General features: G+C 41.9%; 1 protein-coding gene across 1 annotated transcript in view; it reads right to left on the reverse strand.

Annotated features, from left to right (window-relative positions):
- JTB (jumping translocation breakpoint) overlaps nt 1–26,304 on the reverse strand; it is a 41,361-nt gene extending 15,057 nt beyond the window's left edge. Inside the window, exons 1-5 of the mRNA XM_078669413.1 lie at nt 26,107–26,304; nt 23,979–24,202; nt 18,179–18,219; nt 11,686–11,771; nt 10,220–10,299 (exon numbers count right to left, since the gene is read on the reverse strand). Coding sequence (XP_078525539.1) covers nt 10,220–10,299; nt 11,686–11,771; nt 18,179–18,219; nt 23,979–24,100 — 329 coding nt within the window. The 5' untranslated portion in view covers nt 24,101–24,202; nt 26,107–26,304. The remainder of the gene's footprint in view (nt 1–10,219; nt 10,300–11,685; nt 11,772–18,178; nt 18,220–23,978; nt 24,203–26,106) is intronic.
- Between the last annotated feature and the right edge of the window lie 1,060 nt (nt 26,305–27,364).

The raw sequence follows: 27,364 nt of genomic DNA on the forward strand, positions 1-27,364 counted from the left end.
ACAAGGTTTTTCTCCTAAGCAGACTCGGTGACTATCTACATGGTGGCAGGTAGGCACTGGCCATCACAATGCACCCTGGGCAATATTGCAAGCTGCTCTGTCCAAAATCCTCTTTGTGGATGGAACATCTGCTCCAGCCGTCTGATCTAATGAAATGAACTTGAACAGAGATGCAGTAGGCTGCAGGTCAACTAACTAGTACTGGAATAGCGACTAGAAAATAACCCACTCTGCGGTTCATAAACAAGGAACTGAATGTGGTCTTTTCCACAAAGCCAGAATGAAGCCCTATACTCTGCTGAAGCTCCACTGGTCTGCCCTGTTGCTCATTGTGCCTGGCTGAAAGCTTGAGCCAGTTAAAGGAGTAAACTGCAAAAAACAGTGTGCCAAGCGGCCTTCTCAAACCCCACCAAAAACCGAAGGTGGGCTGTACAAGACACACCCAGAAGTACAGATGAGCTGAGTGGCTACTGCTGGGTCAACATACTGCTCCCTTGTGACCATATTTTGCTTGTTCGGCTTTGTGAGATCCTCCGACATCCTTTTCCCACAGGCATCAGTCTGATGTAGCGTTGAGCACAGGCCCAACACTATCCTTGTGGCACGATGAGAGAAGAGCCACTGAGCCATATGTGGTGGTCCTCTGATCCTGCCTTGCTGAGTAGTAATCCAGTCCCTAACAGGGTTGCCTGCTAACCAGATCTAAAGCTCAAATAGATCCTTCGAGGTCAATGTGTGTGCCCCCTTGTGCCAGTGAGCCACAATCCAATTTCTCCCAAAAGTCAGAGTTCACTTTCCCCTCTACTGCACATAAACTGTATTCCCTAGCCCCGTGTTCCTTCATTCAATGCTGCTAATGCCATTGGATTATTAAGGAAAACAATGGTCCTTAGAATAAAGAATTACTAACAATTCAAATGGCATATAGACTCCAATCAGTACTATATCTGAGAGTTTTTCAGTACCCAGCCGGGCCTGAATTTTTATTCAAGTATAGGAATAAATACAGCGACCAACCAAGAGGTCTGATTTAGAAGTTGATAGGGTACAAGCCTGCACCTATCCAGAGCACACTCGAACAAGGTTCGGGGGTGGGAAATTAGGAAAAGAAAAAACAAAGGTAAAGAATTTCAGGCAAAAAGAACGTGGGAGCCAATTGTCCCTTGCATCATTAATACAGTTTTCAAAGCAAGTTAAGACAAACAATAGCTGCAACAAAAATAACATAATAGACAGGTTACAGAATTGTAAAAAGTGTCGACGGCGTTTCGATCCCCTGGCTCCTATTGAACTGGGATCATCATCAGGACTTTCTAATTTTTTGCCTGTAAGAACTTTTGTCATAAGCCTGTTTACAGTGGAAAAAGTGGGAGGAAAAAAGAGAGATTCTTTTTATATATAAAGCACTTTTGTCAGGTACTTTTTACATACAGACAATTGTATTTCTTCCTACTCATGCCATAGTCTTCAACCGACAGGGCACACCATTCATGACGGCACCCCGTTTAAAGTGTGTTTTCGCCTCATGCACTCACGGTGTGTGTCCACAGATTTGGATATCGCATCAATCATAAAGGATTTAAAGGATAAAGGTGAAGTTATCACAAGATCGCGTCAGTGAGACTGAAGTGATGGTGTCAGTTATGGATCCAGGAATGCTACCGCGTGTGCATACAGACCGTGAAGCGACCGTGGAGAGATCGGGTTAGACTGGCGTGTGCCCCGTGAAGTATCTAAGTGCCTATTGTGATACAATTCTGTGCGGATGCAGGACCAACCTTTCAGAGCCTTGATTACTCTGTTTCAGCGAGTCAAAATCATGGGAGAGTACGATGCCTAAAGAATGGAAAAGCGGGTCAGTTCCGAAGTGTACCGTTTCAGGCGTGCCGGGCAGTGTGTTTTTATAGTGCCTATAATTACCTCGGTTTCTACTTGGTAAACATAATATCACCAGTCTTTTAGTATTCTTCCATGCCACAATGGTACGAATTAGTTCCGGTCTCACGAGGGCGGATTTTCAATTTTGGCACACTCTGTGAAAAACGAAGGTCTAATTAATTAATTAAATGAATAGCATGCTACGAGCGATGCATGGGGAGCCTAATTCCGCTCTTACCTTTCGTGCGCAGACGATGCTGCCTTGCTCCAGAATCGAGCAGGAATCACCCGGCGTGCTCAATGGCAGTGAGCCGACTTCACAATGGTCCGGAAGTGAGGTGCTAGCCGGTTTGGAGTGTTTAAGTGAGAAGGAGTGAGGGCACGTATTTCTATAGCGGCCATCTTGGAACGGTATTCGGTATATACAGATATGGGCTGTCGGAGTGCCTAAGTGCCCGTCATCATGCATTTTGAGTGACTTTAGATTCATTGTAAAAGAATTCACATTTACAATTGGGTCATATTATTTCACCATCATTATACACAGTTGAAAACTTTCTGAATGGTTCTGATTTAAGGTACAGTGTCAATAACTACCTGAGATCTTCAGTATTGTGAGCAGTGCTAGGCATTATTTCAAAACATCGTGATAGTGATTTATCTGCATCATTCATTGATTCAATACTCGTGCATTTATGATTCTGTATTCGCAAAAAGTTTTAAGTACAAGCTGTCCAAGCAGTTTTAGAGCAATCCAGCCCAGTCCTCAGTACGATTCAGGCCGTTCTGTATCGTGTCCAAGAGTATGATGCATTTAAGTTCCTCCTGGTTGAGAAGTTGACTCATGTTACCTCCTCTAGCCGGTAACTTCAATGACTTTAGTACAGTCCAGCGGAATTCGTCTTCCTTGTGCTTGGCATTAACAAAATGTTCCACAAGTGGGGCATTGGGAGTTTGGCAGCGGATGCGGCTCCTGTGCTGGCAAATCATTGTTTTTACCTTCTGCGAAGTTTGGCCAACATACATTTTGTTACACGGACATTGGATCATGTATATAACATTACAGGTGTTACAGTTTGAAAGAGAAGAGCTAGTGAAAGTGATATTGTTAAATACTCTTGTTTTTCCTTCAATGGTTATGTCACACACACTGCAATTACCACATTTCACATGCCCAACAATGGGGGACAGGCCCCAAATAGCTTCAAGCGTGGATGATTGAGTGGGACTTGGCAGTGCTGCTCGCACTAAATGGTCCTTCAAATTCTTGCTTTTCTTAAAAGCAAATAAGGGACGTTCAAGTTCAAGTACGCCCGCATTCACCACCGGCCAATGCTGGAGTACCATTTTCCTCATTTTATTTGACACAGGAGAGAAAGTAGTAACACAGGCAAGTCTTTCCTGGGGTGTCTTTTGTGTCGGTGTGAGTAAGGTTTCCCTGGGTCTGTACCATGCTCTCTGGAGGGCATTTTTGACGATTCTCTTTGGATAGCCCCTGTTTTTGAGTTTGTCAGCTAGAATGGCACTTTCTTTGAAATAATCCTGCCTACAGGAGCAATTTCTCCTAATTCGCAGGAACTGGGAGAATGGGAGTGAGTCACGCAGGGCTCTGGGATGATGACTAGAGTAGTCTAACAGTGTATTGCGCTCTGTAGTTTTTCTGAATAGCCGAGTCAGAAGGACTCCTTCCTGGTGAAAAATAGTGAGATCCAGGAAGTCAATAGACGATTTGTCAGATGTTAAGGTAAAATGGAGGCCACAGCAGTTATTATCCATCCAGTGTAGGAAGTGACGTAGATCACTGACTTCACATCTCCAAATCATGAAGATATCGTCAATGTATCTACGCCACAACCCTATTCCCGAATAGAAGGGGTTTGAGGGTGTTAATATTGCCTCATTTTCTATCTCATTCATGAACAATACCGCCAGATTTGGAGCAAAAATTGCGCCCATGCTCGTCCCCTTTATCTGCTGATAGAACAAGCCATTGAATGTAAAAAAGTTCCTTGTCAGACAGATTTCGAGAAGTTGTAAAATAAACTCCGTTGGTATTGTATGTGGGCGTGGACGTGTGTCCAAAGTCTTTTGAATCACCTTTAGAGCTGCTACCTGGGGAATGTTTGTATAAAGGGACTCTACGTCCATGGTACAAAGGGTGTCTGTTACTGGGTTGAATGGTAAATTTTCAACCAGTGAAATCATGGACATAGAGTCTCTTATGTAGCAGGTCGTAGAAGGGACAAAACCTTTTATGAAATAATCAATAAAGGATCCTAGTGGCTCAAGGATTGATCTTTATCAGTTCCTGTATCTCTTTTGTTGGATTAGAAGCTAACCTTTGGTAATGTTCCCTATTGTCTAGCTGTCTCTGTATTTCTTTGGTGTAGGAGTCAAGGTTTTGGAGAACAGACACCCTTTGTACCATGGACGTAGAGTCCCTTTATACAAACATTCCCCAAGGAACTTTTTTACATGATTTGGAGATGTGAAGTCAGTGATCTACGCCACTTCCTACACTGGATGGATAATAAATGCTGTGGCCTCCATTTTACCTTAACATCTGACAAATCGTCTATTGACTTCCTGGATCTCACTATTTTTCACCAGGAAGGAGTCCTTCTGACTCGGCTATTCAGAAAAACTACAGAGCGCAATACACTGTTAGACTACTCTAGTCATCATCCCAGAGCCCTGCGTGACTCACTCCCATTCTCCCAGTTCCTGCGAATTAGGAGAAATTGCTCCTGTAGGCAGGATTATTTCAAAGAAAGTGCCATTCTAGCTGACAAACTCAAAAACAGGGGCTATCCAAAGAGAATTGTCAAAAATGCCCTCAAGAGAGCATGGTACAGACCCAGGGAAACCTTACTCACACCGACACAAAAGACACCCCAGGAAAGACTTGCCTGTGTTACTACTTTCTCTCCTGTGTCAAATAAAATGAGGAAAATGGTTCTCCAGCATTGGCCGGTGGTGAATGCGGGCGTACTTGAACTTGAACGTCCCTTATTTGCTTTTAAGAAAAGCAAGAATTTGAAGGACCATTTAGTGCGAGCAGCACTGCCAAGTCCCACTCAATCATCCACGCTTGAAGCTATTTGGGGCCTGTCCCCCATTGTTGGGCATGTGAAATGTGGTAATTGCAGTGTGTGTGACATAACCATTGAAGGAAAAACAAGAGTATTTAACAATATCACTTTCACTAGCTCTTCTCTTTCAAACTGTAACACCTGTAATGTTATATACATGATCCAATGTCCGTGTAACAAAATGTATGTTGGCCAAACTTCGCAGAAGGTAAAAACAATGATTTGCCAGCACAGGAGCCGCATCCGCTGCCAAACTCCCAATGCCCCACTTGTGGAACATTTTGTTAATGCCAAGCACAAGGAAGACGAATTCCGCTGGACTGTACTAAAGTCATTGAAGTTACCGGCTAGAGGAGGTAACATGAGTCAACTTCTCAACCAGGAGGAACTTAAATGCATCATACTCTTGGACACGATACAGAACGGCCTGAATCGTACTGAGGACTGGGCTGGATTGCTCTAAAACTGCTTGGACAGCTTGTACTTAAAACTTTTTGCGAATACAGAATCATAAATGCACGAGTATTGAATCAATGAATGATGCAGATAAATCACTATCACGATGTTTTGAAATAATGCCTAGCACTGCTCACAATACTGAAGATCTCAGGTAGTTATTGACACTGTACCTTAAATCAGAACCATTCAGAAAGTTTTCAACTGTGTATAATGATGGTGAAATAATATGACCCAATTGTAAATGTGAATTCTTTTACAATGAATCTAAAGTCACTCAAAATGCATGATGACGGGCACTTAGGCACTCCGACAGCCCATATCTGTATATACCGAATACCGTTCCAAGATGGCCGCTATAGAAATACGTGCCCTCACTCCTTCTCACTTAAACACTCCAAACCGGCTAGCACCTCACTTCCGGACCATTGTGAAGTCGGCTCACTGCCATTGAGCACGCCGGGTGATTCCTGCTCGATTCTGGAGCAAGGCAGCATCATCTGCGCACGAAAGGTAAGAGCGGAATTAGGCTCCCCATGCATCGCTCGTAGCATGCTATTCATTTAATTAATTAATTAGACCTTCGTTTTTCACAGAGTGTGCCAAAATTGAAAATCCGCCCTCGTGAGACCGGAACTAATTCGTACCATTGTGGCATGGAAGAATACTAAAAGACTGGTGATATTATGTTTACCAAGTAGAAACCGAGGTAATTATAGGCACTATAAAAACACACTGCCCGGCACGCCTGAAACGGTACACTTCGGAACTGACCCGCTTTTCCATTCTTTAGGCATCGTACTCTCCCATGATTTTGACTCGCTGAAACAGAGTAATCAAGGCTCTGAAAGGTTGGTCCTGCATCCGCACAGAATTGTATCACAATAGGCACTTAGATACTTCACGGGGCACACGCCAGTCTAACCCGATCTCTCCACGGTCGCTTCACGGTCTGTATGCACACGCGGTAGCATTCCTGGATCCATAACTGACACCATCACTTCAGTCTCACTGATGCGATCTTGTGATAACTTCACCTTTATCCTTTAAATCCTTTATGATTGATGCGATATCCAAATCTGTGGACACACACCGTGAGTGCATGAGGCGAAAACACACTTTAAACGGGGTGCCGTCATGAATGGTGTGCCCTGTCGGTTGAAGACTATGGCATGAGTAGGAAGAAATACAATTGTCTGTATGTAAAAAGTACCTGACAAAAGTGCTTTATATATAAAAAGAATCTCTTTTTTCCTCCCACTTTTTCCACTGTAAACAGGCTTATGACAAAAGTTCTTACAGGCAAAAAATTAGAAAGTCCTGATGATGATCCCAGTTCAATAGGAGCCAGGGGATCGAAACGCCGTCGACACTTTTTACAATTCTGTAACCTGTCTATTATGTTATTTTTGTTGCAGCTATTGTTTGTCTTAACTTGCTTTGAAACTGTATTAATGATGCAAGGGACAATTGGCTCCCACGTTCTTTTTGCCTGAAATTCTTTACCTTTGTTTTTTCTTTTCCTAATTTCCCACCCCCGAACCTTGTTCGAGTGTGCTCTGGATAGGTGCAGGCTTGTACCCTATCAACTTCTAAATCAGACCTCTTGGTTGGTCGCTGTATTTATTCCTATACTTGAATAAAAATTCAGGCCCGGCTGGGTACTGAAAAACTCTCAGATATAGTACTGATTGGAGTCTATATGCCATTTGAATTGTTAGTAATTCTTTATTCTAAGGACCATTGTTTTCCTTAATAATCTATTGCCCAAGGTCCTTGGTACTTTTTGGGTTCCCTTGTTTTTTTGAAAAGAGCTAATGCCATTGGGGCATGAGGAATCCACCTTAAAAAAATTACTGTACAGTGGGGGGGGGGGGTGCGGGTGTGCATATGCAGCTATTTTTCTGTGCTATAGTGGTTGGTTGTAGGTTGGACTCTGTGGACTTGGTGCGACTCTGGGGGGAGGGTGTGTGGGCGCGAGTTGGGGAGTGGGGGGAAGGGTGTTTGGGGGGGGGGGACCGAGAGTTTCATATGCATAACTATGCCATTTCTTTGCTCGTTTTTGTTTACAACAGAAAAGTCGATTGCCTTCCGGCTGATGTAATGAGTGATACTGCAGTTGTCTCTGGAGTGCAGAGCCCTGCAACATATGTGCAGTCTGACAATAAAATATGTTTTCAAAAAAAAAAAATGACTGTACAGAGTGAATACTTTTGTACAGTAAACACAGAGACTTGATTTTACTGTGTTTGGATCTCGTTCTCTTTCCCCACAAGTGGCCTCCAGCTCATGGTTGGTTGTAATCGTGAACAGTGATCTCAAAATGTATACTAGGGGGTATCACTATTGGCAAGAAGATTATGATCCTTATTCTTTTCATAAAAGTATTAAGTCATAATTCCAGTGTAACATCTTTTTTTTTGTAATTTGTTTTTATTAACAGCAAGAGAAGTGGAAAAGAAAAATATATAAACAAAGACAAGACAGATCATATAATTACTTAAAAGGGAAGAGTCATCTTGAACATAATACACATAATATGGCAGAATGAATATGTTAAGAATTCTTTCAAAGTCACATTGTAATAATAAAAAAAAAAAAAAAATGGAGAAATATTACAAAGGACGCCAAAATAACATATTGAGTTATAAATCTGAAAAGGTTTAGTACTATAGCATTCTAAATAAAATTACCCCAAATTTTTTTAAATTTACATAAAGATCGAACCCCTCTGAGCCTAGCCAGGGCCACCTCCATGTTATAAATTTCATTGACCAGGGCCCACCATTCCATTATGTGTGGAGGCTGAGGGGAGATCCAAGCACGAGCAGTGGTCAATTTTGCACAAGATAATAAGATAGTTATTAAGGACTGTTGGGGAAGGAGAACATCATGTATATCTAATAATATTAGAGAAGACGAGAGAGAAGGTGGTCTGGCCAATTTTAATTTCAGAGCTCGATCAAAGGCAAGCCAAAAATCATTTAGAACGGGGCAGGAAAACAACATGTGCTCTATATTAGCACCTACCAGAGCACATTTAGGGCATTTCGTGCGATCGCTAGTTGGAGTATTTGCCGACTATTTGAGGATCATTTCAGGGGTATAGTATAACATACAAGTCGTTTTGAATTGTTGCAATCTTAGACTTGATGACTGCACCAAATCATTCAAATTTGAGAGAGAATGAGCGATCTGGTTGGAATTAATCGGAAGTCTCAATTTCAGGCTCCATTTCTCCGCCAATTTGGAGCAGTCATCAATCTTATATGAAACAAAGCAACTATACCCTTCCCTGATCAAAGATTTTGTTTTGGATGAATATAAATAATTCCAAATATCCGAATCTACAACCTCTAAGATTTTCATCTTACGAATCAAAAAGTCATAAATCTGCATATATTTAAACCTCATATCCTCGGTCAAGTTATATAAATTTTTAAGTGCAACAAAATCTAGAAAGCCCTGAGCACCGTAGAGATCCCCTAATGTAACAATTCCGAAAACAGGCCATGATTTTGCTTGACCATCATTAAAAATCCCAGGAAAACCCGGGTTTCCCCAGAGCGGTAATTTAGGGTGAAAAAAAGAAGTTTTAAAGAAAGACAAAATATTAAACCATATTTTCGAAATATCCCTTACAGTCTTGAATCTGACCCTTTTAAAATAATTGGGGTCGTTCAGTCTTAGCATAAACATTCTGGCGTCTGATTTTAACAAAATAGTATGATAGAAAAGTTGCATTTCTGGATTAAGCAAAGAGCGCAGACGACTAATAAAAGTAGCCCAAAAGTATAATTTGAAATCTGGAAAGTTGAGACCTCCTGTATCTAAAGAACCTTTAAGTAGCATTAGAGATCTACGTGCTTTCCTATAACCCCAGATGAAACTGCTGAACATTCCATCAAGCTTCTTAAAAAAAGAGTTGTTTAGAGCCAACGGTATAGATCGAAAAAGATAGAGAAACTTTGGTAGTACTTTCATTTTTATCAGGTTAATTCTACTTATGATATTTAAGGGTAATTTATGCCATTTTTTAAGTAAGAGAGCTGTTGATTTCACTAAAGCAGCGTAATTTACTGTAATGATATCACTAATTTTAGCAGAGATTTTGACCCCTAAGTAATTGGCAGCTTGACAGATTCCAGAGACAGAGGCCGGAGAGTGTAACATCAATGCAAAGTGTTGCCACATGTATGTTTTTGAATAGCTTGTGGCATTTCTGAATTGTGCAATTTTTAGTATTTGGATGTACTTTTCACACCACACATAGCTACATCATTAAGATGCAATTTATAGGGGGGTTGTTTTTTAACCAAAATAACTTTGGCTGGACATTTTATTTTCACTTTAACTATGTAATACTTTTTTATACTTCCTACCACTTCATTAAGGGCATCTACCATTGCTCAACATACCTGCGACAGAGTCAAGGATACACAGGAGATAAGTAAAGTAAAGTAAAGTCCACATTTGTAAAGCGCACAATCACCCGTAAGGGTCTCTAGGCGCTGGGGGCCGTCGGGAAGATTAAGCGAGCTATTGCCCAGAGTCACATGGTGCTGGGCTAACCTGCCGCCGGAGCCGGGGATCGAACCGTGGTCCCCAGATTCCAGCGTCAGTCGCCCTGGCCGCGGCGCCACCCCTCAATGTTTCGTTGAATTGCAGAGAGGTTCCAAAGACTTCAAGCATCATGGACAATGTCTTACAACCTGTAAGCATGAGAAGCGTTCACTCATGACATAGACTGGTTAAGAAGCTAGTATGGGCGGCTTGTGTCTAGCATCCCTTACCTCTTATACTCCTCTCTCTTAGACCTTGGACAGTTCACTTTCTCCACAGACCCTGTGGGCATGCACTCAGGCCTGATTTTCTGTAATGAAAAACAAATGGATTTAACAACGGTCAAAGCAGTGTTTCATCTGAACATATCTTTTAATTGAACATTTGCGCTGTGGAAACACTGAACAAATAAATATACATTAGGGTGGAAAGACTGTATCTGCCATCACAATGCCATCCCAGGCACCGCCCTAACCATTGTGCCCCCACAAGACTGCCATGTCACCTCCCAGGCAGCACTGCACCCCTGTGAAGGCCTGCGCACGTGTTCTGTAAGACCCCATTATCTGCCCCTAGCACTATGCCCTGGGTGTACTATCTTTTTCATTAATGTGTGAAGTGTTTTATGTGGGATAACAATTAGGGCTGCAGGACTCAATTATCTCGCACCCACAAAATAGCCAGGCCTATTTTTTAGGTCCTAGGTCACCATATATATACACCCGACTCCACCTACTGGTATGCTTCAGTACACAATTTCTTGCGTAAATGTAGCATTCACTGTGTACAATTGCCTGCCCATATGTATAGGTGCAAATGTGGATTCTGTCACTTGTTTTTTTATATGACCTCACATGAATGTTACACCACAACACAACTTCACCACTTGTAGTAGGGGTCTGCACCAACACACCCCATTCCGTTTTCAGTAACAAAAAGGTACATGAGAACTGTTCATTGTTATGTTGTGTACTTTTGTTTCAGATTTCTCACCGCTCAGTGGTAACCGTAAGTACGGTACAGTCACTGTATTACAGCACACCTTAGCGCGTGTGCTCACTTTTCTGTACCTTGATTCGGTCCTGATGAAAGCCTCAGTACTATTTTGTTGAGGCTGAAACATGTAGACCAGCTACTGGGATAATAGAAGATCAATTTTTGTCTTCATACGTATCCAGACTCCATTTTTTAAACGTACCCCAGAGACTAAGAAATAAAATTTAACGATTTGATACTCTGGAGGCACTTTGAATTTGTACTTGCCCTTATCACGCCATCAGTCAAGAAAACCCGCTCTGCTGTAGATCAGGTGTCGTAGCACAGCTGGGTTGCACTCGGAAGCCCAGCTGTGAACCCTATGATGAAGCATGCCACCAACTAGGTTGGTGGGTAATGGTTCTTTTAAAAAACCAAAGGGTTTTTCAACATTCCTGTGAATTACAGGGAGTCATTTTCTCCTACTTTGGATCCCTCATTGGGTTCATCCACATTGTTGCTCATCTACTACTTTTCCGGGAGATGGACGTTCACCGTATTCCTTACTCTCTTCTCGTTACCATTTGGATAACAATTGTGAAAATGTCTTTTTTTTTTTCAACGTGGTCATTCAGTTTGAAGTTGTAAGTTTGGCAAAGGCCATTGCTCTTTTAAACCTCCATTGTTCCTTGCGAACCTGGTAAAATGGCCTGTTACCTACCGACTGTAGCTCATCGCAGGGTTTACATTCATCAGATACCACAAACTCCTCCACATGCCAGCAAGGGGTTGTCACTAGAGTGTCATCTAAAAGGGAAAAAAACAAAGCTATTCAGAAGCATACTAGTCACTGGTGAAGAATATTGAACTACTGTAATTGCCAGAGATGATTCTGAGATATCAAGACTAACTCCGCAAACAGTACAACACTTTCAGCTCACCACTTAATTACCCATCTCCGAATTAAAACTAGTCTGTAGTGCTGCAGTGACAGAATACCTTTCCTACACTGTCGAGATCAGGTGCTTTCAGGGTGGTATGGCCGTGTTCTCATCCTCTCTCGATTACATGCATGTTAATGCTACTTCCAGCTACTAGCCACTTATCTCACTTCCACTGCTTCCCAGTAGCCCTGTTTCCCTTCAGACTAGATCCTTACTACGTGGATGAATGTCTACATACTTATACATTGGATGTATGTTTTCTCTTGCAACTATTCTACGGTATATATATTTATTAACAAATGTACATTTCATTAACGATAAGTAAACCCACAACTCTGTGTAATAGTGTCCCCGAATATTAAGATAACCTTGTTAAATCACAGTGTGAGGGGTCATGCCCTCAAGGGGATACATAGACACTCCTTAAAAATATGACTTTAATACAGCATTTTTCAGTACTTGGATCTGAAGACCTCAATCCTAGCAGACTAGTTGCTGGCATGTTTGGAGGGACTACACCCACAAGGCCAATGCAGACTTTGGCTTCCCAGTCACAGCTGCAGACTCTTTTCCCCTACCAAAGTCTGTAGCTGTCTCCGACATCTTGTCTGCCAATTCCTTTTTTAGTCACGGTCAAGGAAGCCATATTGTGCTGGCAGCCTTTGTGTTTTTTGCCCTGTAGCCTCATTCTCTGCACTCTTAATTGTTTTTCTGAACACTGAGGCTGTCATGTAGTGCACACAGAGGGTTTTTTGTTTTTATTGTCACCCACCCCAAACTCTTTATCTGTCGATTGCTATCTTGCACCCTCCTCATGGACTGCCTTTGCCTCATCCTACAAACAAACGTCACAATGGTGTGTTGGTGATAACTGGTTTATATTGTTTCCCCAGTCACTCTTTGTTTATCCCAAAACACAGACAAACATGGTCTCTGCGCCTTCCTGCACCCTTTACCACCATGTTGTGTAAGCAGTCACTTGCTGTTTTCTTCGTCGGGTAGCTGCCCATCACCTACACCCCACCACCCACTTTGCCACGTTTCTTCCTATCTCTTTGATAAATGCTTCTCTGGAATTATCAGTTCTCATCACCGAAGTATACAAACTAGGGAGAAACCTGTCCATGGTTATTTGCGTTCCGGTTCAGAAATACCTGGCTTAGCAGATTGGACTGGACTGTTTCTATTGGAGCAGGGATTTTGGAAAAAGGGGGTGGTGATGGACAGAGTTTCTGAATGATGCAGAATACTCTTACCAAGTCAAGAGATCATGGTTTTAATCCATCACCTGTTTTTTAGCTCATTGCACCATCCCAGCTCAGAACCTGGCTATATGCAAATTAGTCTGTTCCTGTCCCAGTGCATGATGGGAACAGGGCAAACCAAACTACCAAGCCAATTCTTATACTGGGAAGGAGACAAGCTTCTATTGGAGCAGGGTCAAGACTGATCTGCAAATAGCGGCGTCTAATCGGAGGTGGCGTTGTGGGCAAAAAAAAACACCCAAAAAAAAAAAAATAAACACACTATGGACTGGGATGCAGCCCCATTTAATTGTCAGTGAGCTCAATTCAAACATCCCTCCCATCACTTTTTAGGTTTCCTACGTTTTCATCAGTGACGTATGGCACCAGTAGAAGACATGGTGAAGTATATTTTATCAGCACTAAGCTCACGTTTTTGTTTCAAGAGAGTGCCTTATGAAATACTTCCCGAGGCACTTAGCCTTTGTACTGGGATAGATGAACTAGAATCCTGGACATTCACCCCCGCGCCCCCCTACACCAAAAGCAATGCTCTAGCAAAGATCTCAAGCCCACAAGTTCTCAGAAAGGAATACACAACTGAGCTCATGTCAAAGGAGCCATTAAGATGGTCTTAGAATCAGAATCTGCAACAAAAAGTGAGACTCACTCACGGAGTGATAATGTAATCCAAGATACACATTTCACTCGAAATAAATGAGCTGGTGCCCCAAGGTATGGAAATAGGATCTATTTTGTGACAATGTAATCCAAGGTGCAGGATTCACATCAAATCAATGAGACAGTGTGGGACTCATAGCCATAGAGTGAGACCGAACAGTGTGCTTCACATCCAGCGAGTGACACCAAGGAAAGGAACTCCCCCACAATGATAAAGACAGTACTTTGGCATGTAAACTATATTCAGTGCTCCAAGAATGGACACTTGTAGGAAAGTGCCCATTTTTTACATGGTCACCCCCACTTTTTGCCTGGCATCGGATAAAATTTTTACGGAAGTGCACTGGGTGCCTGCTATCCAGGTCCCCAGTGCCAGATCTCTTGCCCTAAACCTGTACAATTGTTCCCCCAATTGGCAATACCTTTAGCACCTTTTGTAAGTCCTCAGTAAAGGGTACCACTGGGACCTAGGGCAAGGAGGCTAAAGAGGGTCCCTAAGGGCTACTGCATGTATTGTTCTACCACAAGAGACTCCTCAGCACCAGCATGCAAACTGCCATTGCAGGCTGCGTGCCATGGTGAAGACACCTCATAGCACACTTCCTGTGTGCCATGCTGATTGACACTGCTAACAGTATAGGTAACCCACCACCACAGCAGGCCTTACGGCCTTATGCCAGGATGCTCTATACAACATGTGCAGACAAATCTCCTTGAGCAGATATGTCCCTGTGATGTCTAAGTAGATTCTTAGAAATTGCAAGGGAACAGGGAAGCTATTTTGAGTACGTGCTGGACACACATATACACAAATGATAGCTTCACTAAAACTAGAGATGTTTGGTATCAAACATCTCATATTAATGATCCCACAATGATGTATTTATTAACACAAGCACTCAGAGGGCACCTTAGAGGTGCTCCATTGGAAACCTACTGACTACTGGTGCTCTGGCTGACTTGTGTAGACCAGCCTGCCACCAGACAGATTTCTCACCCCCTGTATGTGAACGTCTGTGCTCTCTAAGGGCAGAAACAATGCCTGCTCCAGCAGGGGATGTGTTGTCAACTCCTCCAAGCAGGATGGCTAAGTGATCAGCATATTAAGGCAGGAGGCGTGAAAAGACTCTGCGGCCTTTGATATGCCCAGACACAAGAAATGCCACCCCTGCCCCATTTGGCATTAGGACAGGTGGGAAAATAGCAAGTCAGGAGGCATGTTCCCCTTCAGGCCGGTACCACCCCTAAAGTGGGCTAACTGACACAACTTTTAAAATTCCAATATCTTAGTTTTGGCAGAATTAGGCTCTCTGGGTCAGGGTTATTTCCACTTCCCAAAGGAAGTGGTCATATAGAGGGTGTAGACAATCTTAAGGTACGTATCCCATTGGCTACTACCCATCATTACCCTTATCGCCCCTAAATAGAGTATTTAGGTGGCACCCCTGACACAAGGAATGTAGATTCAACAAATCAAGAAGATAAGAACACCAAGAGCCGCAAGAAAAAGTGAAAACTGAAGACGGCTGTGGACGTCTGGTGCCAAACCCGGCCTGCAGCATTAAGTCTCGACAATCGCAACTCATCCTGCAGCTAAACTCCTGCCAAGAACCCCGGTAAGTTGCCAGCACTTCATACATTGCCAAGCAATCTTCCTTGGAATAGAGGAGCTACTTCCCTGCAGTCTGCAGGCACCGAAATGCAAAGTACGGTCTACCAAGTTGCCACTTCCCGGACAGCCCAACGCAGCAGCCCCCCATCAAAAGGGCTCCTGGCCATCCGATCTGTCCCTCCACCAAGTGAAGGACACCAGGACCAACTGGAGCCGCACAGGACCACTACCCGGGGTACCGGACTCCTTGCAGCAAGCAGAGACCCGGAGTCTAGACAGGTCTCCAAGACAACACAGCCCCTCCCCCAATACCGAACGCAAATAACTGTATGCCATACATGCCTTTTCTTCCATATGAAAGCATTGTGCATAAAGAAGCATTTCAGTAAACATTTAACTTACCGGCTTAAGTCGATATTTAAAAAAGTACTTAGTTGATAACGAAGTTCTTGGTATCAAAATCTATATAAAAATACAATTTATTTTTCTAAACAGGTCATGGATATATTATTGTGTGTCTTATTTATTGCCTCTGTGTGTTTGTCAACAAATTCTTAGCACTACCCTCTGATACTCCTAACTCCTCGCCCACACTACTACAAAAGAGAACATTTGGGCTATCATTTGCGCCTCTGCAAACCAACTGGGGTTTGCCTGGACTACAGAGTGTACCTCTTTTTGGTCCACTATATAAAGAGTCAGCTTCCTACAACACTCACACTCAATGAGTGACTGCTCCAAGACATGGGTCACACCCACCACAAGAGATAACATCTCGAGGCTTTAAACTTATGTCCAAAAAAGCAAAAATGTGCACCAAAGTTTAGCTGTCTCTGCTGACTCATGTAACAAAAATGAATATTCATAAATCGACAAACAGATGGGTTTTGGGTCGTATTATTCAACCCCTGGTTGGTTAGACGGCCGTTCACGTTTTTCTTACGCTTAGCAAAGCGTACAGTAAGGGGCAGCTGGTCAGACCAGTTCAGTCACTGGCTCTCTTCCATCGTCATGTATTACATTTTGAATAGTCAAATGTTTATAAAAACAGAAGTGTCCTGCCGTTCCAGGGCTGGAAAGCCAATACTATACTTTAGCAATGCTTTGGTTTCTTTCCATTCTGTGTTCTTTTCTAATCTATTTTATTAAGCATTGCGGTTAAAATAGGACTTCAAGATACTGTAATTCAAAGCCAGTAGTACACAGTTCATCATAGTGGTTTTAATACACTTAGAAAGGCAATGTCTTGAGCTGGGTTATACAATTTGTTAATATTTCAACAGAAAAAAATAAGCTCTATGTTTCTAATAACATGAAAAATGTAAAGCTAAATAAAAACTGCATGACTAGCTACCCCAGAGATATGCTATGCCGTACTAAACTTTATCAGTAAGGCTCTTGAACTGAGGAAAAGATATGAAATGTTTGCACTATGAATATACTGTACTCAAGAATTTTTCGAACTTGTGCATCTCTGATGTACCCCTTTTTTTATGTTTTGCGGGATCGTGTTTTAGGTAATACCAGAAAATATATTACTTGGTGCAATATAAGATTGTCTGTTTTATAGCAAATTGTAAAGGATTTTAAATGCTTAATATCTAAGAACTTTTATGTATGTATATTTAATGACTTTTGTGACCTAATATCCGAGTAAAGTGCACTCCGACTAGCTATCTTTCTAACCAAAATCAAATCCTGCTTTCTGTGTAGTTTGTTGAATCTGTACCAAGGGATCAGTCACATGCTAGCTACCATCTTTACTTTTGATCGCATTCCCAGCCCAGTGTCCTCTGTCGCGTTCCTGCGGCTTAATCCTCTTTCTGTGTTTTTTTATTAATAGACCCAAACATTGGAATGGTAAGTTCTAATCCATTTTAAACTTTCTTACTTTAAGCTCCCTCCCATGTTTTTTCTAAAGAAAACACCTCTTTTCTCTCTCCATTCCTTGTCGTTGATCACAACTATTTGGATCTGTCTAAATAATAATGCTCTTATGAGAAGCCCTCTGGTGTAGGTCTTGCACAATTCAAAACTAAATTAAATGTTACTAAAAATTAACAAACTTTAAGAACCAACTACTCAGGCTCTCTACTCCAACTCACAACATCTAGCTGTTCCAGAAACCCTAAGTAAAATGAATGCTTAAACTACGGAACAGCAAAAAAATAGTTCCTACTTCATGGAAGAGAAGTGGCCAATATTAATCAAAATAGTCTTCTCTGGAAGAAGGGACAAATTGATGTTCCCCTAATACACTACACCAGCAAACATTAGGGTCATTCAAATCCCAAATTTATGCACAGGAAATAACTTCTCTGTGAGCAAAACTCGACTTCATCTAATGGGAGATACTAGAAAAGGCTAACTACAAAAAGTGACTATGCATAAAATGAAACATCATGGTTCCCATATACTTACTGTGGCAACCCTTTTTATGCGAATATTATATAGTAAATGGTCTTGGTCATTCCCAGAGCCCTTTAAATGAGATACAATGCCTCACTTTAGCCAGACCAGGGATGCTAACACTGTTATGGAGGTTTCACAATAACATTTACTGGGATGTGATCACCCCACTCTCAGACCCCACAGGTATAAAACGCTAGCTCACACCAGGCAGATTCAACAAAACAAAACAACATATTGGAGACCACAAGGGAATGATAGCCTCAAGCATAGCATCATGCCCTACTAGTCTCATGTGAAGCCCCAGTCTGATCACATACTTACCGGGATTCTTCTCGGCCTTGGAAAGAAAGCCATCTGCTGATCTGCAAGAGAAGTAGATGGGGAACATGTGCATTAAGCTCAAAGCATTATATTGAATCATCACACATTTCGATGTAAAGGAGACTGCTGTAGCCGTGGATACGGACTACAATACGAAATGATTGTTCCTGTTCAGTGTCACGATAAAAGATTTTTTACTCACTATATCTGAAAATTGGTATTGAAAAAAACAAGTCTTCATTAAATCATGAGACTTCTATGGGTGCACTTAAAATCACACCTAGCACTTACCATACCTGCCCTCCCACCAACATGAGACTCCTCATCCACAATAACTGTACTCACCCACAATACTTTCCTCATATGTGCCGCTTCCCATGCCAAACTCTACTGCAATGCAACACTCCAGATGTAATTAGCCCAGACTCCTTTACCCAACCACTTACGTCACCCACCAGCTCCATTATTGATACAGCCATACTTTCATAGCATGGTTAAGAAAAATCTTCCAAGTAACCACTTCCATCTCAACCATACCATATTGACAGGGCAACATTATCCAACACTCCTCTCTTCTCAATTTCAATTTCAATTTATTTGTATATGATTTGGAACTCAGCAGAGATCCACATATTTACAAGAATACGAAACATAAAAGATTTTTTAGCAAAAGTTACATACAATCATAACAATTAATATAAATCCAAAAAGCATTTGAAAAAATTAAAAATTCTGTAGCAGGACATTTCATTGGGCGGATTGCGCATAGCGTCCAGTAGAGATTTTGAGGAAGAGATGAATAACTTTAGGCATATTGGTCTCAACCACTTTCGACGATGGGCCCTTAAAGCAGGGCATATAAAAAGGATATGGGGAATATCCTGCGTTGAGGAGTCAACACTACATAGGTTGCATTTATCAGAACAACCGTGCCATCTAGCTAATAGTTTGTTTAAAGGGAGGAGGTCGTATCTCAGAAGAAACCAAAATCGGCGTAAACCGTGAGGGAGGGACCAAGATGCATAGGGTTGTATCTTTTTAAATAAATAAGAATTAACAACTTCGGTGACACCTTTTTTTATACAAACAACATCTCTATCCCTCTTAAAACTTAGCTCCCATGTAGCCCGTTTTAGAAATAGCTTTAGCTGATGCAGGGATAAAAGAAAGAGCGATGATTCCTCTAGTTCTAATAACGTGACTGCCCTTCTAAAATTCTTTATAAGTAAAGAATATTCATTCATAGGACCCAATAATTCTTTTTTGATTAGGCATCTTAATGTATCAGGGTTGCCCTTGGCTAGATGAAAAACCCAACGTATTACTCCTGCCAGGGCTTGAAGCCAACTGCTTCGTAAGCCTAATTCAAGTCTAAGGGTTTCTACTGTACATGCATTATTGACTGACAATAAACTACGCAAGAGTCTACCCTCAATGATATCCAAAAAAAACCATTGTCTTAAATCTATTAGTTCAGTACCATAGAGCAGGGAGGCGGGAATTTTTGCTCGGAAAGCCTCCAGAAGAATGGCAAAATGTCTTCTACCGGTGGCTTTATAAAGAGCGCTCAATCCCTTTCCCTGGGACATGGCTTTCCTGGTGTTACCGTCTATGTGTGCCTTGTCACTCAAATTGCCACAAACTATTTTTCCCAAAAAAACATAGGTTTTTACAACCTCCAATTTCTCATTCCCTAAGAGCCAACAATAATTACACAGTTTGGGTTTTTTCTTCCCCGTGAAGCATAATACTTTACTTTTTGACATATTAATTTTCAAATTATGATTTTTAGAAAATAAGTGCAAAGCATGCAGGCGACTATTAAGACCCTTAGGTGTAAGGTCAAGGAGGAGTATGTCATCTGCATACATTAAACATGCTACCTGTTTATCTCCTAAAGAGGGGGCAATTCCTTCACTCAGGGAAAGGATCTGTGGAAGATCACAAACATAAAGGGAAAATAGTAGTGGAGCCAATAAACAGCCCTGTTTAAGACCATTGGCTGTCGGAATTATTTGGGAAAGGCCTCTCTCCCCCCCCAACAATACTCTACACCAGGTCTCAGAGTGGAGTTCCCGAACTAGATTTAGTAACTTGACTGGCATACCCAGGACAGATAATTTCCTCCATAGTAGTAGGCGGTCAACTTTGTCAAAGGCCGTGGAGAAGTCTATGAAGGCAGCATAGACTCCCCCACCTCTGACCTTGACGTATTTATCCGTTATCACTTGGAGGGCAGTTAAATTGTCCAGGGTACCATGATTTCTTCGGAATCCAGTTTGTTCTAAGGGAAGAACTTTTGCCTGGACTACCCAATCATTAATTTGTTTTAAAAGACATCTAGCGAAGACCTTACCGATAGCATCTAACAGAGCTATTTGACGATAGTTTTGGGGGGCTAATCGATCACCCTTTTTAAAAAGGGGAACTAAAATACTTCCTTTCCATGAGGGAACTATCTTTCTGCTACAGAAACAGGCGTTAAACACTGGGCATAACAGCGTGCTCCATTTTTTACTATTATGTTATAAAACCGATATGGGTAATTCATCTGGCCCCATTGCGCCAGATGAACGCATTTCCCTTATAGCTATTCTAATATCTGTTTCAGATAGGGGAATCAGAGGCGGATCCTTATCGTTAACTGCTGCATGAGGAGACAACATTCCATTTATTGCATAAAGGGATGTAACATAGTCCACCCATATATGCTCGTCTATGGGAATAGGGAGTGGACGGGTTCTAGATCCACACCAATCGCCTATAAGTGACCAACATTTTCTCATGTCCCCTTTAAAAGCAGCCTCTCTTAATTTAATCCAAGTAGCATCCTCCTCATCTTTCCGTAATTTTTCCTTCAACCTTTTCCTCCTTCTTTTTAATAGGCTTACTACACTAGCTCTTTCTGCCGTTTTATTCAAGTATTGTTTCCTTACGAGCTTATTTATTTCTATATTAATAGAACGTAGGGGCCATGAGGTAGTTGCAAAGCACCTATTCCTATTCGGCTTTTTAGCGAGTAAGGTTACTAGCGTCATAAAATCTTGGAAGCACATCTCTTCTCTTTCAGTGATACAATCAATTTCTCACCCCTGTAACTTATTCCATACTACTACACACAGGCTCCCCACCACCTACTGAATCTTCTTACGATTCTAAATGTTTAATGCTTTTATCACTTTCACATGCTGTCTGACTTGTATGGAGTTGTAGACTCAAAACAGAAGGAGGGGTCCTGCGAACTAACGGGGGCCACTGAAACAAATCTCTCTGCCCAAAGACACATAACCGGAGCCCTTACTCATCCTAATTTGTAGTATGTATGTGTAAAGTTTGTGATGTCCATTGGAGACAATGTAAGCATGACCGCACTAGGAAGGTCCTACCCATGCTCAGGAAATGTCTGTATCTTTACACTCGCGAATTTCAAGGAACTGTGGCCAGGGCGTTGATCTTGTTCCAATTGGATTATGTCAACGTTCAGTATTTGGGTCTTCCTAACTACTTAAACATGGTTCTACAGACAATACAGAATGTGGTAACACCTTATTTTCAGGCTACCCACATATGCATCGGTATCTCATTTCTGTGAGAAACTTCTATGGCGGAAATTCCACTGCACAAGCGTATAATGTTCAAAACTTTGACTCTGGTCCACCAAGCCCTCTACAATAGAGATCCTGCTTACTTAAATGAGAGAATCAAGGAGAACAGACAAGGAAGACTGCTTCGATATAGTAGCGCTGGCCTGTTAACAACCCCCGTTTCCGAAAAGATCGAAGAGGGGCGTCCTTCTTTGTGGTCAGAGCAGCAAGTATGGGGAAACAGCTGTCTGATCATGTGAGATTAATAACCGAGGAAGCATTCTTCAAGAAGGCCCTGAATACTCATCTTTTTAAGCTTTAGGACTTGGTAAACTTTTGAGGGCTCAGCCCTTCGCCTGTTCTTCGATGCTGAGCACCGGGACACTCTCCGAGTAGCTGTGCACTATATAAAAGACATTTGTTCATTCGTGGTGATCGCCTTGTGGGAAGCCCCTGTGCACAGAGGATAGGACAGCCTGTTTCTTTCCTTTTCTGTGATGGTGCTCTTAATTGGAGTTACCTGCTGGATGTTGGATAGTTCCTCCTCTCTCCGTTGGGGAATAGGTACCCACTCCGATCAAGTGAAACTCCCCCTTTCTCTTGTGTTGCTAGTGTTAGCTTGCAGTGTCTGCACCCATTTCAATCCAAACCACATTTTAATTTGATCAGTGTAACCCGTCTAAATTAAGACTTTCACTTGCAAAAGAGCAAACACAAACAGGATGCAGGGACAAGATGCACTTCCTCAGAATTGCAGTAATAAATTGACCTTTGAAAAAGGGAAATCTTTGGTGGGCTCAGGGTTCCCATTAGCACCTCAAAAGTGGGACAAACAATGGCCCCCTCCAGCTAAAAATGAGTACATTATGTAGACTTCACTAAACCCTTTACGTCAGTGGCGGGAAGATGCTGTGTTAGAATGTTTTCTTATATTTCGTGTTAAATTTATGTACACATATATTTCTCTGTACCGACCCCTTCCTTGTCTTTACCGGTTGCAACTCCCAGCTTACGTCTCTTCACTTCCCTTGCACCCCTTCCAGTCCTTTCCACATTTAGATTAATTGCTTTGCTCCCACATGTGTCTTTTGGGAGAGGAAGCTGTGATGCGGCAGGGAGTTTCATGGCCCAATGTTTTGTTTTTGATCATCATTCATAGGTCGGCAGCTTGTGCCAAATGAGCCAAACAGAAAAGAAAGAGCGACAATGCACCTTGTACCCATCATCATCGATTCAACCTTCAGATTATATCTTTTATGTATTGTATGCAACTCCAACATGTTATTTTCCAAGCACTTCAGAACTTGACGACACAGAAGAGTGAAGTTGGGAAGAAGGATGAAGACATAATGAGGGGGTCACAAGGTTGTGGAGAAGGTTATTTTCAAGTACCAACAAAAGACAGCACAAGAATAATAATGGCAAGAGTGGGAGAAGAGGAAAGGTGAATGAGTGGGAATATAAATGGGGGAAATGGGAGAAAAGAGTGGGAAAGTATAGGGGAAATTGGGATAGAAGTAGAGAGATGGAATATATGACAGATCGGCACTTGTAACATTCACAGTACCCGTTGTTTTGTCTAAGCAAATATAAATATTCTACGGTGGTTTTCCTTTCACATTTCAATGAAAAAGCACAAAAACCTATTGTGAAGTCTGCATAAAGGGGAGAGCCCAAGACAATTAAATGTGCCACACAACTTTTGCTCGTCCCACTTAACCTATTAACAACATCAAAAATCATCCTTACTATCCGAGCACGAAGATTACAACTAAAATACAAGCTTTCTTAGTTGATCTCTAGACTTTAAAAAGCCTGCTGCCGTGATCTGCACATGTTGCTATTAAGTAATTTCTTCTTAGTGAGGTAGTTGCAAATCCCCATCTAAACATATGTGGGGCATACTGGCAATTCACGGGTTCAGCTATAATGCAGTGGCTGAATGATGACAAGCTGGTAATTTCTTGACAACTAGCAAATTGCTATAACATTAGCAGAGCAACTACATTTCTGAACGTCTAACATTAGAATCAACATTGCACACAATTATGTTCATGGTCCATGTGAAACACTGCAAATCTCACCTCTCACAGGGGAGAGACCTCCTTTTCACACCCTTTGAAAGTTACAACTTTCTTTCTTGCAGATATTGAATACCGCCTGTAGGAAATCATTCAACAGGAGAGGTCCAATTGAAAATAGTTTTTCTGCCTTACCTCACACCAAAAATTGACACGCTGAACACTGTACACCAGAAGAAGTAGGGAAGAACCCCAAAGCCTTGAGATTGCGTAGTCTTCCGTGTGTGCTTCCAAGCATCCATCCAGCAGACAGGCATGGCCAAACCCTTTACCAATAGGAGGCGGTGTTGCACGTTTCTTTAGTGGCCAACCATTATCTTCTAAAAACGTCCACAGCCATTGCACCCCTCAAGATGCACCTGTGCAAAAAAAAGTGGAAGGAGAAAAAAGGCTGATCATCCGGTGGTTTATAGCCACATGTGCATAGACTGGATTATGACTGGGAAATTAAATTCCGATCTCTACGCAAACAGGATTTCGCACAGGGATCCAACTTTAGAGCTGTGTGATATTTATCACAATATGTTGTTTTGCCCAAACAGATTCCTCCACATAGAACTGGGTCATATTTGCATGGAGAAGTAAAAGCGTGAATTTTAGTGGGATAAATAATGAACTAAATGTTATGCCTTACTTTCAGGCCCGAAGCAAATTTCAGGAAACACTGCATCAAGGATTATCTATAGAGTGCATTAACTATCCCACTCTATTCTGATAACGGGAAGCTGGAGATACCCCAACCTATTTTGAAACCCTCTGTACTCAATCTTAAAAGGTTTATAATGTATCTAATATACAGGGAAGCAGCCTGCTTGCAGGATCACAACCTCCTGCTGATCATCTTCTGAGGAGCCCAGAGTGAAACTAAAACAGTTTGCAATCAAAAGCCATTCTTTTAGATCATGCAGTGGAGATGTTGCGGACCATGTAGTTGAGATGGAATATGATAAGGCACCAATTTCAGAATGGAAGGTTTAACAGAATGCCCTCACCTGCTCCCACAATATACTCAACACATTTAGGAAAATGCAGAAGCACTAGGATCCAGACAGTGATGGATTTTATTTACTGCTGGGTATATCATTTATTAGTGTTGCTAGGGTATGTTATTGATGCATTTTTGTTTGTATGTTTTTACTGTGATATTAAATGTTAGCCATTATCATGATATTAATTTATTGAATGACGTCTTTAAGTTTGGTTGTCCATGTAGTGATCTGAAAACAATGTCTTAGTGCTCCGGCAGTATTTCACAGTTATTAATTCAAGGAAAGCCTAACTGCCACCCTCAATTAGAGGGAATTTCCATCTTTCTTGGCCTTAACTGGCCCTGGGAATTTCCTCTGGTCTCCGGCGCAATACACTGGAGCGATTACTCTGGACCTTACAGACGTTTTCTGTTGAGGACTCTTTTTCTTTACCCAAGACCCTTGGCTTTGGGCACTGCTTAGCCCATTTGTGTCCAGCACTACATACTGGAGCACTTATTTCAAAAACCTACCTACTTGCTGTCATTGAGGTTTCGACAAGTCTTAATTTAGCCCTGATGAAGTTCTTCTTGGAGAACGAAACGGGTTGGTTGAGCTGAAATTGTTATTATTATCTGCAAATATTAATTCTAAATAAAGACCTTACATACTACAAGATTGCCTTGGACTTCTTTTACCTGGTACTTTACATGCAATGATATTAAAGAAGGATGGTATCAGTGTAATAAAATTCCCTATGTGAGATATGGCAGGTAGCGTAAAACAGAAGCTTTTTTGAAACATTATTAAAATGAAAGCATACAGACTTTCCACATACAGGAAGTCTTTACAAAGAAGTCAAGGGGGGCGGGGGGGGGTCTTCCAAAACAAAGAAATACAGATCACATCTACAAGCTGCATACACTAGCAGGTCAATATACGTAACCCCCCCCCATAAAGGAAAACACTGCTCGTGCTGTATTAATGTAAAAAGCGTTCGACCATCTTGCACCTGGGGTGTGATATTAGAACGTCCTGAACGTAAGCTGCCATATATATTATCTAATTAAGGATACATACTCCAGACACTGACAATGTAAACAAAAAACGACAAGGAAACATGTGAAACAAGGAGGATATCGAAGTCATGTTTTAATATATCGCGTAATACTTCATAGAGCTTATCAATCGCAGACTTACTTCCGAGGCCTGTGAACATAAACTGATTGCATTACGTTTATGATTCAAGCCCCAGGATAAAGGAAAAGCTAACTCTTAATACTGTCAAATCAAACCTGCTTAATATGATCCCATCTGTGAAACGCCGGCTAGCTCCACTTCATCATTACGTCATAAAGCCAATAGATTTCGATAGAGACCAGTCAAAACTAAATTGGCCACCTATTCAATACTCAATCCACCGGCCGTGAATGCAGAGTGGTGTTATTAGCCCGTTATTGCTCTTTAAACGGACGTCAGAAGTCCGAAATGTTATCTCTTCCGGGTCGCATAACAACTAGTCTTCACTGAAGTCGGAAGTGCTGCTAATACATACAGTGATCTAGGAAGGAGACCGGCAGACACGTCAGCCAATAGAAGTGCGCAGCACACAATTCTGAAGGTGCTGATTGGCTGTGGAGGCGCTCGTGCCTCTGTTGCGTCAGTCTCAGTCAGCCGCTTCCCAACCAGTCTGGCTCGCCGGGCTTGGATTGTAAGAAGCCGGTAGGCACAGACCGCCCTTCGCCCGGGTCGGCTACTGTCGCCAGCTGTCCTGGATGTGGCAGTGGCAACAACTTTTTGGGCTGCTGCTTACTTTCCTTGGGCGGGGCCGGTCGAGCTGGAACAATTTATTGACTGGGGGGGGGGGGGGGGGGTGCTGTCCAGGGGCAGCAGCTAAAAGTTAAAGGCTGAAAAAATCCTGGTGTTACTGATTAAGTAGTTGCACACATGAGCAGAGACATCAATGTGGCGCGTTTTTTGCTGGTATTAAAGAGGTGAATGAGATAATAGTCCAATACATTTTTTTATGAATATGAAGTTCAATTATGCTATGTTCTTAAATATATATACATACGTCTATTGTATGATTGAACAAAGATTCTTGAATTCAGTCAATTACTTTTAAAAACAAGGATTGAAAATGCAATAGGTCTCGCCTTTGATTAAGTTAAAGCCATTTGCTTTGCTAATGGAACAGTATAGCAAAGCCAAATGGCTTTAACTTAATGAAAGGCCAGTACTATTGCATTTTTAATGCTAGTTTAAATTAGATTTAGACCCCGAAAAAATTGACAAAGTCATGAAAGGGGAGAGGGAAAGGAAGAGAATGACGGAAAACCAGTGACAAGAAAGAAAGCAGGGATGAAAAAGAACCTGAAAGAGTGGACAAGAGGTCAGCGGGCGTCTGTGTTGGATTGGAGGGACATGGAATAGAATCAAGATGAGAGGCCCCGCTGTTCGGTACCAACTGCCCACCGGTCCATAGTAAAACCCTGGTGGATACCGGCACTTGTTCTTACAAATTAAGCAGTGGGTAAGTCCATCCCAACAGAG

The sequence above is a fragment of the Lissotriton helveticus genome, chromosome 12 (genome assembly GCF_964261635.1).
Source record: "Lissotriton helveticus chromosome 12, aLisHel1.1, whole genome shotgun sequence".
Classification (NCBI taxonomy): Eukaryota; Metazoa; Chordata; class Amphibia; order Caudata; family Salamandridae; genus Lissotriton; species Lissotriton helveticus.